We start from the raw sequence: 16063 nt of genomic DNA, 5'->3' as shown, positions 1-16063 counted from the left end.
GATCATACTTTTGGCTCCAAGACACAATAATCTCATCGCACAAAATGAAGTTACACAAGAACGAGGGTGAACTGCACGATAGAGTGGCGAAGCTCTTCGGAAATCCCCCTGATCTTTTTCCATCTGCCAGGCGGGCCCGATGGGGCGAACGAGACCAATTGAGCCTCAGGTCGACCGCGGTGTGACGACTGTAACGAGGATTGCTGGGAGCGACGAGGAAAGTTGACAGCTGCTCGTTAGAGCGTAAGGGGCTCGAAAGTGTGAATCGAGGGAGACGAGATGAAGAGGCTGACATCGGCTAAAGCTCGGGTGTTGCGATATTGCAGGGGAAGATCCCTGCGAGAAGGAGATTATTCAACAATGCGGCTTATTTTGCAAACAAAATATCAGAATAAGTTGTAAAGATTGATTTTTTTTTTTTTTTTTTTTAAATACACTTGTTATCCTGTGCAGGTGTACTGTACGTAGCAATTCCAGCATAAACACCACCAATGCCAAACACGCAACTGTGCCGTGGACCTTATCTAGAAGCAGGTGCAGCCAAGAGAAACGCTACAAAATGAAAAGAATTGACTGTTGGGAATAAATGAATACAATGTCATAGAACAAATATTAGATTTGCCCACCTCTGGTACCGAATGATATGACTGGTGAATTATTGTTTTATTATTTTTTTTTTTTTGTCTGCTTGGGCTTACAGTTACCCTCTGTCTCCAAATGGTTGCATAAATGTGTGAAATACAAATGTGACAGAGCAATGTGTTTGCTCACCCTGCGGGCCATTTTGTTTTGTTCGTGTGAAGGGGAAATCTGAACCCGTACACTATTTTGACACCATCAGAAGCCCAGTCTTGTCACTTTCCTCTTTCCGTCGTCCCCCCCTCCCTTTTGTTTATCCGGCCTACTGTCACTCCGCCAACACTTCCTGGACCCGTTTTCTCACTATATTCCCAACCTTTTCCCACCTTTTTACTCACAGCCTGTTTCACAGTGCATCAAACACTCCCATCTCATACCCCTCCCCCGAGCTACCATTGTAATAGAACAACCCCCAACAAAAAAAAAAATTGTCTGTTGAAATCTGTCTTAGGGGACCTCAACTGGCAGGCTCATCTGTCATTTTTCACAGAATGGGAATTCCTGATGGGGTCCTGTCTGCCATTGAAATGGAGGACAAATGAAGACTTTAGCGCGGACCACTGAGCCATCCACCCGAGAGCTCTGTCTCGCCATCTGCTTGACTCATGGTGTGCGTCCAACATTCCCCCACCCCACCCACTCCCTCTGAGATATCATCCATGCTTGTTTATGTCCAAGGAGGCAATAAGGTTTGAATCCAAATTTCGCTCTTCTTTGGCTCGGCGGGAGTTCTTCACCTCATCTGTTCCCGTCTTCTCCATCTCCCAGAGCACAACTCCGACAGTTCCGTCTTGCTGTGTGGCCTTTTCAATAATGTAGAGCGGGAAGGGGAGGGTGATCACATGAGAGAGGAAACTGTTTCCTGGCACTGTGGGAGCCCCCTCTGTGACATTTACTGAGACCCTCAAGTGTGCACATGTGTGTGTGTGTGTGATGGGCCACTAATGATGCCCAGAAGACACACACGTGCCCTTTAACATGCCACTAAAGGGGCACACGAAACCAAAAACGACCAATACAGCATTCCGCCGCTATATTGCACAAATGTTTTTGTTTTTTGGTAGTGTAGTATCACGTTGTGCCACAACATGCCAGGCAGTAGTGAGCGCTACTGGAAGAGATGCAGCGTAATTAACAGCAAGAAGACACACATACTACATTTTGCTGTTTTAAGAGAGAATATATGCCTGAGAATATTGTTGTGTGCTGTTTGTATGTGTTGCTACTCTGTGTGTATAAAGTAGCAGTTCTTTGAAGGCTTATAATGAGCCTAACATCTTTGCTATTATCCGGTTTGCCGCTTATTTAGAGAACTGTGTGGGCCGAAGAGTGAGAACAGGCGGCCCATTGGAGATTGGACACGTCTCCGACCCAACTCCTCTCATCCACCCGTCATGATTTCTCCGTCACTTGAGTTGGAACAGAAAGTGGCGTGTGAGAATGTTGACTGTCGCCGAACATCAGTGCTGGTGAGAACTAAGATGACTCGGTGTCATGGGGCCCAAAAGAGGCCACGTGTCAGTGCTGACACGCCAACAGGCCGCACTGGTGAATCATCCACATCTCTTCGTGCAGAGGTGTCACACATTAACCGCCGCAGTTTTTGTTTTCAGCAATCGAAGACCAGGAAGTCAAGCATTTGCAAGGTTTCCTCAGTCAAATATGGATTTGAATGTGCTCTGACGCTTGTCTTATTGTCTGAATGTGTTATGAAGCAGTGTCCACCTTCAAAATACATGTTCAGTCATGACTATCTTGATATAACCCCAAGTTTGAATGAAGGCTCAAAAAAATGGTGAAACACTGCTCTCTTGTGGAAGCAGTAAAACATTGCTAGTAGATCCAATGGCAAGTCCACGTCAGTGGTTTAACATCTGTTCAACCAAACCATATCATTTTGTCTGCTCCCTAAATGCCAACATATTTGGTGAAATGCCATAGCCGGGCGAACACTGTATTGTCATTTAAAATCTTTTATTTTCTTTCTTCCGCCTGCCGTAGCAGCTGTTCTCTGGCCAGATCCGGTCGGCAGATCCTGGCCAAGTTTTGTGCCAACTGGGAGACCTTGAGATGGAGCTGGGAGGTGGGCAACTCCCTCCTCCACATGGTCAAGATGCAGAAGGCTTGGGCGGGCAGACTGTCCCCTGCCCGGAGCTTCACCAGCTGGGCGGCGCTGCGGCAAAGGCGTAGAGAAAGCGATCTCCTCTTCCGAAAGCTCCCCTGATAGCCAGAGGAGCAGTGAGTCAGGGAGGGAGTCTGTTGGGCAAGAAATGAACAAGGTTCGGGTTAGGCCATGCTTCAGTGGTGGGGGAGTCAAATATTTCCCTTTACCCTTCCGCTCACAGAGGGTTATCTTCGGCGTGACGGGTCGTCTGACGGTTCTGACTGACTAAATGAAACGGAAAGAAGTTACGTCAACCAAAAGTGCAATCGGGTGCGCTTGAATTCCTCTCAAGTTTGCGCTACCTTGCGTAAAGTCAGGGGAAGCGTGCACACGGGCTTCCCGAGGTGCTTTATTTCCGCCTGGACCAGCGTGTCCCCGTGCGACTCCAGCTGACCTCTGGAGACCCTGGAGGAGACCACGGCGCCCTTGTAGTGAGGTGAACTGTAGTTACCAAAGGGGTCCACTTCAGCCAGATGCAACAGCAGCTCATTCTGGCTGCGGAAAGTGATCCGCTCCTCTAGAATGCCGTGCTCGTTCGTCTCAGCCCCTGCTCCGGCATAATATAACATTTGTGAGGATTATTCTCCCTACAAACAAAGTATTACTCCAACGGCATCCACCTGAATTGTCACAGCTACAAAACTGCTGTCAGGGTGTGCAGGCTTGTTGGGTTTAACAGAAAAATGTGCGATATGTCCGCAATAAATGAACTGCAATATAGCGGGGATTACTGTAAATGAATATGCATCTGTCTCACCTGCACAGGAGACATTTCCGCATAGTTGGAGGAGAAGCTGGTCTCCCTCCCGCAAGCACATCTCCGGCGACGTCTCAAGGGGACCGCAGTTTCCCCCCACCTGCAGTCGGGAAAGTTCACAGCTGAGCTCCCTGCTTGGGCACGGTGGCCACCAGGACGGCGTGGGGTTCATCCGGGCGCCGCCAGAGCACGACGGTGACCGGGTGGCGGTGGCAGCTCCTCTGCCAGGGGGGTGAGATGGCAAGGCTGCAGTGGGGAGAAAAAGCAAACCACCAGGAGTCTGGAGGAGGAGGGAAGTTTAGGTCAGAGTCTTGCTATGTGGACTGTGGTGAAAAAAAAAGGTAGATTTTTTTATTTGTGGTCGCAAAAACATGGAAGGAATTTGTATCCATCTACATGCACTTGGTAAAAAAAACAACTAAAATTGAAGCTTGTTTAATCTTAAAAAAAAAATATTTAAACCACCAGAGGGAGCAAATTTCTTCTCCAGCTCCACCTCTTTCTCCCCCCCCCCCACCCCCCAATTAGCCACCGCTGTCTTTCGTCTATTTTCGAACCAATCTCCTTCTTGAGCTCAAAAAGCCATCTTTCTTTTTTTTCTCGCGTGTTTTGTCACTCGCAGCTGCCCGAGGAGGGTCGATTGAAATCGGGAGACAAAGAAGATCAAGATGAAGTCTCTGAGGTCTTCTGATTGCGTTTAGCATCAGCCACACGCCACACGAATGGAGCTCAGGTCAGGCTTCATTTAATTTCATCTATTATTTTTTTTAATGATAAACCCTTTGTATCCGAGACGACGGGTCATCGAATCCGACCTTGCTCTTGTCACTGCTTCTCACTTTTGTAAGTCGATTCCGGTGACATATTTGCTTGCATGTGTGCTTTGTGTATAATCCTTGAATTGTTTCCTCTATTAGAGAATCGAGTCCACCATGAGGAGGGATGCTGTCATTTGGATTCTCATCAGCCTCCTGTTAGTTCTACATTTGAGCAAAGGTGAAACAAACCAAACTCGACTGTCATTCTATCTGACCAGGGTTTCCCAAACATAGCATCTTGGAGGTGTTGTTGGGTTTTTTTGGTTTTTTTTTTTAAATTGGCTCAAGCAGTCACACAGTCATGCTTTAACTATTGTTAAAAGTAATTCTCACTCTCTTGCTCACAAGTTTTCCAAATAAGAGGCCAAGTGTGCTTGCTTCAGGCTGTTTATTTGAAATGTTCAACCAAACCACGTCATATGGTTCGGGAATGTGCATATATGTAGCGGTAATGATCAACTTTCGAACTGCTACTTACAACACATGCATCCAGAAAAAAATATATATATTTTCTCAGCTTTTTATGACTGGAGCTCAGTTTCTACCTCTTCTAATTTGCACTGAAAAACGTATGTTGCGGCACTGGTTCACTGAACTAAATTCGGACTTGCCTGTAGAACGTCACTTGAAAACCCATAAAAAAATAAATAAAATCTGAGAAATCTGTGGTACAGCAAGTGTGAGAACAATGAAGTGCAATTTTTGTGGAGGAAGACTGAACGGGATGAGACTTTAAGAGTACAATCTTCAACTTCCAGCACACAAAGCAGGTGACGACGCCCTGCGAGCCTCGCTCGTCACGTTTTCCGGCGCCAGCCCGCAGTCCGCCCTCAGCCTGCTGCTGCTGGCCATGACTGTGGTCCTGTCGGTCGTCATCTACCTGTGGGTCCTCCGCTACATCTGCGTCGGCTGCTGTCAGCCCGTCGCCGTCGGGATCGACCCGGAAGCCCTGGCCGAGATGTCGTCTGCCCTCGTTTGAGTGACACTTTTGCAGTATTTGCGGGTAAAAACTGTTTTCCTCAGATGCTAACTGGAGAGCTTACTTCCGATTCTGGGAGTAATTGCAGTCTTGGCGAGTTTTCTTTTCACTTTGAATAAACACCCTTAATGTTGAAATGTGATCCTGCTGAGTCAATGCCACGAGCATAAATCAATGTTTCTGCATGACGGACACGCCCCATGTTGCACATTCGCCGCTCAGCTACTTCCCTGCATTTAAACGTTTTCCAAGGGAAGGAGGGATACAGTACTGGAATCAGACAACCAATGGTCATCTAATCCCACAAAAAACACAATACTGCTGATGAGATGTAACAATAACAAAAAGTGCTAACTGGTTGGCATAAGCAGTAACTATGTCAGTGTTAACCATGCAGCCTCGCCTTTTATGATCCAGTTCGACCTATGCAAGTTCACATATTTATAGCTCTGTATCTCACAGAAAAAGCTTCGCGAAGCTATCATTATCAGTTGTTGCCATGGTAATACTGTGGGTCGAATGAGATCTGCGTCCCCCTTGCGGGAGTTTTGCATCTCACTTCCCCAACCCGTCAATGTGTTTATTGACCATGCTTAAGCATATTTGATTGACGGCAGCCCGTCTTGGCGCTTGTTGCCAGGGGTTACGCGGGCTGCCAGCATCCATGCGGTTGTCATGGCAATCGGGAGTTTCAGCACAACGCCGGCAGATGGCGATAGAAGTCTGAGAAGCAAATCTTTGTATTCAGAATGTCTAAAATACAATTAGTCCCTAATTACATTATATCAGTGGAATACGATACAATTCCTAAAGGCGTCAGAGTGACTGCAAGTCTGCTTTCAATCAGATCCTCGTCACCATTGTCTATCAATTATACCGCGATATCTCTTTATCGCGGACGTGAATATTTCTCCCGGGTCCAAATCCGGCCTTACTCGGAAAACATGTAATTGCGTCAAGGAAGGTTATGCACTTTTTTTCTTTTTTGTTGTTGTTGTGCGCAGTCCGATGTTGCATGTTCATTGCTTCGGATTGAATCATCAGGAATTTACAAAAAGAGGATTTTACACGGGCACCGAATTTTCATTGTCGTCTCTTGGCGTTTCATCATCAGAGTTCCCATCACCATTGATTCAGCAGTACATTGTGTTCCGTACAATCCGAAGCCAAATAAGGACACGGGGCAACCATTTAGACGCCGCCTTCAAAATTGTGCTCACCGCGTCACCAAAGAATGACGTTGGCTCAGCGATGCATTGTTGTAAGAACGTCTCCGTGATGCAATCAGGTGTTTAAAAAAAAACATAACAATTTTAAACAAATGTTTTTTTAAATCACCTTATAATGTGCACGACCGCCGCACGCCAAAAGGGAAGTACTGGAGCATCTTGTGAACGTTTACGTGCAGTCGGAACACCGGGATGTTGCTTCGTCAGGTATTATCGATGGAGTGGTTGGACTAATTTGGTCTCATGTTTAAGAAAGTATCATTTTGTGTTTCTAAAATTATATGGTGGCGTTTTTTTAGTTCAATGTTTCTTTCACATGTTATCCACGGGATTTAGAAATTTCCGGGGCTGAGTTTGGTCCCTGAAGGTGTCCAGGTTGTGAGATCAGCTGATTTTTTTACGCTGCCATTTTGTCCGGCGGAGACTTGAACGAAGCAGCCAGCCAGCCAGCCGTGCCCGGGAACAAATCCCCCTCACCACCACGCCCCCCCACCCCCATCCCCACGTCGAGACGTTCCACGCGGTGGGACGAGGACAGCGCCAACGGGAAGGCGGATGCGATCCACTGGTTATCATTTTTTTCCCCACTTCAACTCTTCTCCAAGCTAATGTCGCTAGCTTTTTTTCCTCTTTCTCGCTCTCTCCATGCTAACACCCCCCGACTGAGACGTCACCTGTCACCGCCGGCAGCCACTCCGTGTGATTTTTACAAGTTCAAGCAATGCCCTTCTCGGTTCTGTGTGACTTTTTCCCCCCCCCGACCCGAAGGAGGAGTTGACTCGCACTTTTTACGACCCGTAGCGGCTAACTAGCTAACAAGTTGACGTGGAGGAAGGAGGCGCTCGAGGATTTGCGACTTCGTGAAAGCCCAAAAAAAAAAAAAAAAAACATCGTCCGAGTGACATAGCGGCCAGTTCGCTATGTTTATTTATGACCGCAAAGTTATTTCCACTGTGAGCGAATCCCACAGCGGGACTCTCTTTTGGCTCGAGGATTGCAGCGGAAACATGAGCTAACACAGACTAGCTCAGAATAGTGTCGTAGATTTAGAGAAAGCTGAACTGAGGCAAGAATACAAAAAAAAAAAAAAAAAAACTCCAGAAGCCTTTTACGTCCACTTGACAGTAACATCACGTTAAAGTGTGTCCCCCTCCTCCCCCCCGCCGGGAGTCGACCCACTTGATCGCCGTTGTGCTCTTTTATTTGAGCTGTGGGGGGGGTGGGGGGGTTGGGTTGAAAGGCACAGAAGAGGAGCCGGTAAAGGAGAAGTCATGTCTGGCCAATCGATCACCGACAGGATCGCTGCGGCTCAGCACAGCATGACCGGATCGGCGATCAGCAAGGCGGTGTGCAAGGCCACCACGCACGAAGTGAGCGGACCCAAGAAGAAACACCTTGACTGTGAGTGTTTCCCCGTCTGTGCGTGTGTATTGTTGCTGGATGTGCAGCTTTCGTCTATTCACCATCAGCAAATGATGGTCAGCTTCTGCCAAGGTTGCTTAGTTTCATCCAGAAAGTTATGCCTAGCCTTCATTCACTGCCAGCCTTTCCAGTTAACACGGATATTTGACTTCTAAAGCCGTCAATGGCAGTGAATGTGTGAAAACAGTTTTGTCAATTCCAGAAAAGACACTATACACTGAATCCCTATTTATCCCACGGGATTACGTTCCACGTTGAAAATCCCGAAGAGACGTTTTTAAAAAAATAAAAAATTAGAAGCACGGTGTGCTTGCTTCAAGTTTTTTGTCACTCCCAGTTGAATTCAACTGTACAACAGACACATAAAATAGCAACCAGATTTCCCCAAAATGACAGTCTGAGTCTGCTTGGAATGACCACTTCAATATGAGTGCAATCTAATAAGACTTTTGAAACTCACATGAAGGGTTCCAGTAACATAGATTTTTTTTTTTTTTTTTTTTTTTTTTTTTTGTGGTGGAAAGAAAAGGTTTTTGTGTGATATCACCTATAGAAAATCAGAAAAATGCCTAAAAACTGTATAACCTATTTGTCAACACTATTGGCGACTACTGTATTGAAATAAGTACGCCAAGCACGCATGGATAAAATGCCCATTCTGGTGTCAAATGGAAGTCCTGTACGAACCCGTTCCTGACCTTTGCAGCCACTTCGCCACGTTCAGTTTAATAATTGTTTGTTATTGATTTCTCTGTGAGGGCGACGACCTCTGTGTCAACTGCATCGGCGGTCTTGCCAAGGAGCATCCAGCGAGTATTTAAAAAAAAAAAAAAAAAAAGCACATTCAGGTCATCAGTGTCATTAACAGGGAGAAGGAGCACCAGTTTGCTGCCTCGGGTGTTTTTGTTATGACTGCAGGAATGGGCCACACTGACAAAAAAACCTTGAGCCCAGTGTGATGCCGCCGTTGACCTCTGACAAGGATTGCAGCACTTTGAAGGCGGCACCCGAGGGGAGTTTTCACACAGCCGGAGCATTTAAGGAACTAGTTGCAGAATGTGGTTTTCCTGAAAAGTCAGATGTGGTGAGAGGAAATGAAACCAAGACGTTGGCTCACACGTTGCAGCTGGTTGTGTTTGATGCTTGTCAAGAAAAGAAAAAAAGAAGGTTGTGTTGTCGCTACCTCCCATTCACAGAGACAATCATGTACCTTTCCTCCCCTCGGGTAAAATCGGTCTGACAGCAAGCTGGGAATGAACTCACTGGCATATTTGGGTCCCCCGCCAGCAACCAGCAGTAAGTGTGACATTCAAGCACCACTTGCGAAAATCAGAACCCATTTTAAAGCCACTTGCTGTCACCATTTGGACAGTCCATATCAATTAACCAGTGGCCTGCTGTGTATTTGGTACCTTCAGTGGGTATTTCCTTCATCTGAAATCTGATTGGACAAGAAAATCTAACATCTGCTGTACATACTGTACAATGATGCAAAATTAAGAGTTGTATGTTGTTAGATTTTAGGGGCTTACCAAAACGAGAGATTTGACCGTGGCACGTAAGAAACTTGACCAAAGCTTAAAACTAGCTTAGAGCCTCTTCACAAATTTGCGTGTAGTGTGAATGAACCGCGATAGAGCGGGGGGTTGACTGTAGTAGCGCTTGGTCAGTCCATTCTGCGTAGATTTTATCTGGACATCGTGGGCTAGCTTGCTACTTGATGTGAGGTGAGTGCCGCGCTATCCAAACAGAGCATAGGTCGCCCCTCCCTGGCTGCAGACTAAAGATAGGCCCGGTTTCGACTCCCGGGCCGGAAAGGCGGCTTTTTGCTCGCTGTGGACTGCGTGCCGCTTTCAGTCAACTGGAGGAAGTCATTTGGCTTGCCAAGTACACTCATACATAGGCAAACACAAACATATACGCTTCTCTCTTGATGTGTGCGGGTTTGCGTGCATTCAGTGCTTCTGTTCTGATGCGTGGGGGTTATTTATAGCAGTGTTCTCTCGGAAACGCTTGGCTGGGTTAAACCACTTTTTTTGTTTTTTTTTGTTTCCCGTGCACGACCTATGTGCACAGAGCCGGCTGGATGTTCTGACGTACTTGGACGTCGCGACGCCGCTCGTTGGCGGACGATCCCAGTGGACGCCAGTTGATCACATAGCGACATCCCCCGGCACGAGAGGGAGTCTGTATTTATTTCTGTGCGTGGAGAAGTCGCAGTTTTTGAGCCCTCCGGGGTGGAATTAAAGCAACGGCGCCCAAACTAATCTATAAATAGTCAAACTTCTGGTGACACTCTGCCTCTCCTTTCTCTCTGCTTCCTTCTTGTTAATTTGTTGATTCCCTCCCATCTCTCCTTCTACCTGACTACAAAGTCTGGTGCGTATGCATGTATGCTCGCCGAGTACGGAACTCGTGAACTTCTGGCCTCGCTCCAGTGGCTGCATGTGCACTTTAGCGCTCATTTTAAGACCAATTTCTAAACGGTCCTAATGATAAAATTTGAGCCGAGTCAAGTCTGGTACACAGAAAATGTCTTGTCAGTTTGTAGCAGCATCAACCCTTGATCGTAAGAGAGACTGGAGGGGAACCTACATTGCTGACCAACTGACACACACGCGCGCACACAGTCGCAAGTGTCGCTCGGTGCCAGGAAGTCTCCGGTCCATTGTGGCTCAATCAAAGGGCGCCGAGGTCAAAGATGAACGATAACAATGGACCTCACAAGACGAGGTGACTGTTAGGAATGAGATTACATTCACGACTGTGTGTTTGTCAGTCTTGAGTGTATTGCGTAACCGCAGCGCTCTGGTTTGTGCTGGTTGCCAGGTCAGCACAAGATATGGAGGTAAAGAGATGGAAAGGATCTTATTGATCATTGAGCTGCTCGCCTCTTTATTCTCCCTAACTCTTCCTTGTAATCACGTCTACTCCATTTTTGTTCTGTCATCTTTGTTTGCCCCGCACTTGGCCTTCCTCTCTCCCGATCGCTCCTTTCAGCTCAGGGATCAGCGGCAACGAATGCGTTCCACTCGGCCTGATTAAGTCAGCACACGTAGTAGCCGCTTTATATTATCGCGCTCGTGCGCAACCATCCCTGCAGACCTAATGAGCCTCTATCGCCTGCTTCCAGTCTTTTAACAGAAACACACGAGTTGGGTTGAAAAGGAGTCTAAGATGGAGAAAAAACAAAACATTAGTAAAAGCAGAGGAATAATGGCTGACAAACAACTTGAAATTCTTTGTATTTTTAGTCATTCAAAGTAATATTTGGATACTCTTAATAAAATACATTTGTCTTTATTTATTTTTATTCCTTTTTTTATTGTCCTGTTCAGCTGTTTGGTCAAGCAGAATGCAAGATCTGTATCCATTTTATGCCAGAACAGTTTTACTGTGTCACAGTAGCATTCTGACGTACAGCGACGGCAAGAGGTTCGATGAATATTGCAAATAGCATTGGTGAGAGTCCTTGTCTGGTTCCTCTTTGTAATGTAAAACTTTGTGAAGTAATCCTATTTGTGGTGACTGTCGCTTTTGGCGAATTGTATAATGTTGCTATCCAATGTATAAATGAATCTCCAAAGCCAAATTTGCGAAGTACTGCAAACAGGAAAGCCCAGTTAACTTTATCAAAAGCTTTCTCTGCGTCAAGTGACATGATGATTGCGTTTAGATTTTTACGCTCTGACATGCTTATTAAATTTAACAGACGTCTGACATTATTTGTGGAACTTCTACCTTTAATGAAGCCCGTCTGGTCATAGTGGATTATCGATAGGAGTACCTTTTCAAGTCTCGCTGTTAGGGCTTTGGAGATAATCTTGATATCTACATTAATCAGTGATAAGGGCCGATAATTAGCCGGGAGAGTTGGGTCTTTTGATGACTTTAGTAATAACTTAATTGAAGGTGTGTTCATATGGCTACTAATTTGACCTCTTTCGTTTATCTCCTTGACTGTTCTGAGAAATAAAGGCGCTAGGCTTGGCCAGAAATGTCTAGTGAATTCGACGGGGATTCCGTCCAGGCCAGGCGCTCGTCCCGATTGCATATTTTTTAATGTGTTATGTAATTCTGTGTTGGTTAAAGGAACATCAAGGCTGTCTTTAATTTGTGTATTTAATTGAGGAAGTGAGGATAAGTGGAACTGAAGATGAATGAATGAATGTTTCGATCCTTAATAAAAGTTTCAATTTGTTTTTGGTCTGGGTTGTTCGAAGATGCGTATAAGGTGCTATCATAATTGTGAAGAATTTCATTTATTTATTGCGGTGACTGTGTACAGTTGCCGTTTGAATCTTGAATAGCTGGAATTCATGACTTTTCTTTATTGCGCTGAAATTGGTTTGTTTTTTTATGGTGAGGGACTGCGGTGCTTTTTTTAGTACCTGTGAACTGCGCAACCCTAACTTGTATTCAGAATTGTCTGTCTTCCCCAAACACGAGCTCAAGCGTTTTTTTTTTGGTGTGTTTTTTTTTTGTCCATGATCACGATGGAATGCAATTTGTGTTGTGTAGGTTGTGATTCAACCCTCTTAATGAGCTGAATAGTATCTGGTTAAAAAGCCCACCAAGGCAGTCAGAGTAATTATGCGAGTGAAGGCTAGCGATAGGATGGGCTGTGCCAAGTTAGGCCACATGCGCAAGCATGTGGACGATTACGACGACGAAGTATCCGGCGGGACTTTTTCCCTCGCTGCCGTCTTCCGAGTCGTCTAATGAGAAGCCGTTTCCGTCGTTACCAGCTGCGGGAGCCGGCTGCTCGTAACGTTCTGCGGTGAAGCGCAAAAAGGACGAGAATAGGAGGTCGTTGAGGAGCAAAAGGAATGAGCTTGAAGGGTGCAGCTATGGAAACAAAATGCAGCTATCTGTACTCATTTCATGACTGATTTTGATAAACAGTTCAATTCATCGTCAAGACTGTCTGTGACTAACCTGTCCAGGATTGATGAATTATGGTTAGTGTTGGAATTTGGGTGTTGCCGGTCAAACCTCTTTTCCTCACCACCTCTATGTGTTGTGTTGTCGTTTTCTTATGTGCAGATTTGATCCACTGCACCAACGAGATGAACGTGAACATTCCCCAGCTGGCGGACACGCTGTTCGAGCGCACAGCCAACTCCAGCTGGGTGGTGGTCTTTAAAGCCCTTATCACCACGCACCACCTCATGATGTACGGCAATGAGGTGGGAGACACACACCCATGCACACACACACGCACACACACACAAACACAAAAAGAAAAGCCAGGGCCAGTCACTTGAGGCTACATCAATATTTGACTTTATAACTCAACTACACAGAATTGTGTCACTTTCTTGTCATTAATGAACATCATCTATGCAGGGCATCAGCAGACGGTAAATTAAAGGGTGACAAATGTATAGTAGATGTGACCTGTTACATTCAGGATAATGTTTTTGAAAAATGCCAATATGTGAGACAGCATATAAGTAATAGAAGAAAGGGAGAGAAGTTGTCACGATTTCAGACTAAAATAAAAATAACGTTCCAATAATATTCTCTGTCTAGTGCTAGTGAAGAACAGAAGCGGTTGTACACAAACTCTATTGTGAATTTTTTTTTTTTTACCTGTTGTTTTTATCTGATACACTTCTTTCTGTCTTATTCAACTAGGGAATTTGTTTCCTTATTTTTACATTTATGACAAGAAGCAACGCTTCCTTTTGTCAGTTATTGCATCAACTTTCTCTGAAAAGAGGAAGAATTTAGTGAGATTTTGTTCTGTATTTGGTATGACAAGCAAAGTTCCGCTTTACTGACTTCTCTGTTTAAACAGCACCCAGTCCCCCACCCCTCCATTGGTGGTCTAATCAAATACTACATTCAATATTTAGGCCACTACTGAAGTCAAGACTATAAATACCATCCAGAGACACCAGTTCATCACATGACCGTGTTAAATCTTTGCGCAAACTGTGCAAATTCGTGCAACATTTTTGTGAAACCGAAATGGTCCTAAGTAGGTCACTGTGGAGCTGAATGGATTTTTATTTTTTTTTTAAGTTGTGTTCCCGAGATGGAATTGTTGCTGTCAGATGTAGCTTATTTTTAATGTTGAAATTTGGGGTTGCCCCCGATACAATCACATCATCATCAGGTGAAAAAGATCCGATTATTTTTTTTTCTCAGTGTTGATCGTTACAAAGACAGAAATTTAACACAATTTTAAAAAAGTATTTTAATTTGGAAAGTCGACGGCGACTTGTCATGTTTCTCAAATGAGCTTTGCGCGTGGAACTCAGATATCAGTTATGTTATTAGTTTGGTTTTATTGAAATAAAACAATTGAGAGAATCTGAACATGCTGTCATTTTTTTTTCTTAACTATGCCAACGGACCAATGTTAGATGCAGTAATCGCAAAAAGCGCACGCAAACGTCCAGTACGTTGCACATTGTCGCAGAGAGTGTCGTGATGGGCCCGCCGCACTCGTCAGGCCTGTCGGGACGCTTGTGCTGACGGCAGCTCGGCAGCCAGGTGTCCCCGCTCCCCCGTGGCCGGACCGTCCATTTTAGTCACAGCCGAAAGAAGTCTGGCTGTAAAATTGGAAACCACAGACCCACAGAAATGGGGGATCAATGGCCCGTACAGCTCCGGCTTGACAGTCTGTAAAATCAAGAGTGCGTCACACAACTTGGCCATTTGAATTGGAAAAACGGTTGTTGTTGTTGTTGTGGCCAGACATAATATTCTATTATTTTCTATAATATAACTATTTTCATGGGACAAAAGTAAATAAATGACACTTTGCTACCATGTAAAGGACTGTAGTTACTGTACAGCTTCGTATAAGAGTATAAACTTACTGTCTCGTCATTTACTGCCATTGACGGCTTTTGAAGTCACATATCCATGTTAACTGGGAGGGCTGGCAGTGAATGGGTTTTAATGTCAACAAAAGTGATTACACCCCTAACTGAAACTGTCTAAATTGTAATAAAATACTTACACATATGTGAAGGGTTCAATATGCAGCAAGCAAATTCGTGTTGTGATTTTAACGTAGAGAGCGTAGTGCATTTTCCTTGTACAGCCAAAATATGCTTGTGACTTTGTGCGATAGAGCAAAAAGGATCAAAAACAGTCGAGCAGGAAGCCCAAAACAATGACTGCGAGAGCTCATTTCCACACAGTCGCTTCTGCTCTCTCTTTTTCTTTTTCATTGGGAACTCTGTCCCTCAAAGTAACAGACTCTCCAGCATAATACCAATACAAATGGATGGACCTAAAATTTGGCAATTGTGATGAAGGAAACAGGAAGGATCTTAATTTACAGTTTTATATAATTACTTAGTTATTTGTTTGTTAAAAAAAAAACAAAAAAACAGCTGTTATTTCCTTAGTGACTTTAGTTCTATTTCAGGTAGCACTCCAACCCTCATTTTGGTCTTTGTAACAATGAGTCCATGTTTTTTTTTCAAATCAGCGAAGAAAATCAAGGCTTTTGCAGCCGAGACCTTTAATGCAGAAATATTTTCCGCTGGGAATTGCGTTTTCAATAATACTTGCTTTCTCTTTTTTCCCGTGTCTTAAAAGATCGTCGCAGCAGAAGTAGAAAATACGTTATTGCAATGATTGTGTTATTAATTCAGTCTCCCCCAGCAACGGAATGATGGAGCCCAGGCTCTGCATTAAAGATGAATAAAGTGAAGCGGTGCATCGATAACAAAACTATGCGTGGAGCGGAGGAGAAGATGATCGAGCGTAATCGGAGGTCATCGGCTGCAATGCCTTCACTGACACCGCAATCAGCTCAGGCCGAGCACGCGGTCGATTAGCACCGAGGTCAAATCAGCCACTTCGTTCCACATTCTCAAAGGCAAAAGAAAAAAAAACGGCTTGTGTTGAACATTTCTCATCACATACAGCACATACTTGTGTTCCTAATAAGAGGCAATATTGGCCAGTGCGAACCGGCTCGTGTGCTTCGAGCCAACTGTTATAATTTTAAATCATGTTTATAGTGAGGCCGTGCTGATTTAATGAAATTCTCAATGCATTCTCTCTCTGCGATATTTGTGGCAGGAC

At 44.9% G+C, this 16063-nt stretch overlaps 2 protein-coding genes across 10 annotated transcripts in view; one reads left to right on the top strand and one right to left on the bottom strand.

Moving 5' to 3' along the window:
* Nucleotides 1-491: 491 nt before the first annotated feature.
* Nucleotides 492-6980, bottom strand: dthd1 (death domain containing 1). 2 transcript variants are annotated; one of them, XM_061762939.1, is made up of 5 exons: nucleotides 6696-6980; nucleotides 3561-3806; nucleotides 3106-3350; nucleotides 2983-3028; nucleotides 492-2895 (listed from the first exon to the last, which is right to left on the bottom strand). In XM_061762939.1, exons 2-5 carry the CDS (start codon nucleotides 3730-3732, stop codon nucleotides 2600-2602), a joined length of 759 nt encoding a protein of 252 aa, XP_061618923.1. In that variant the 5' UTR covers nucleotides 3733-3806; nucleotides 6696-6980; the 3' UTR covers nucleotides 492-2599. The 2 variants fall into 2 exon arrangements, with proteins under 2 accessions (XP_061618923.1, XP_061618922.1); XM_061762938.1 differs by lacking the exon at nucleotides 6696-6980 and having other exon boundaries at nucleotides 3561-3957.
* The window catches only part of si:ch211-200p22.4 (phosphatidylinositol-binding clathrin assembly protein), a 24877-nt gene continuing 15762 nt past the window's right edge, over nucleotides 6949-16063 (top strand). For 7 of the 8 annotated variants that reach the window (XR_009786677.1, XM_061762932.1, XM_061762930.1 and 4 more), the window contains exons 1-2: nucleotides 6949-7987; nucleotides 13055-13197. Coding sequence is in view for 6 of the 8 variants with exons in the window: in XM_061762932.1 (XP_061618916.1) it covers nucleotides 7858-7987; nucleotides 13055-13197 (273 nt within the window). In the remaining 2 variants the exon portion in view is untranslated. The remainder of the gene's footprint in view (nucleotides 7988-13054; nucleotides 13198-16063) is intronic. The other variant, XM_061762935.1, reaches the window with a different exon arrangement.

This window comes from Phyllopteryx taeniolatus, chromosome 23, assembly GCF_024500385.1.
Source record: "Phyllopteryx taeniolatus isolate TA_2022b chromosome 23, UOR_Ptae_1.2, whole genome shotgun sequence".
NCBI classification, from domain to species: Eukaryota; Metazoa; Chordata; class Actinopteri; order Syngnathiformes; family Syngnathidae; genus Phyllopteryx; species Phyllopteryx taeniolatus.
This window is presented reverse-complemented; position numbering and strand designations above follow the sequence as displayed.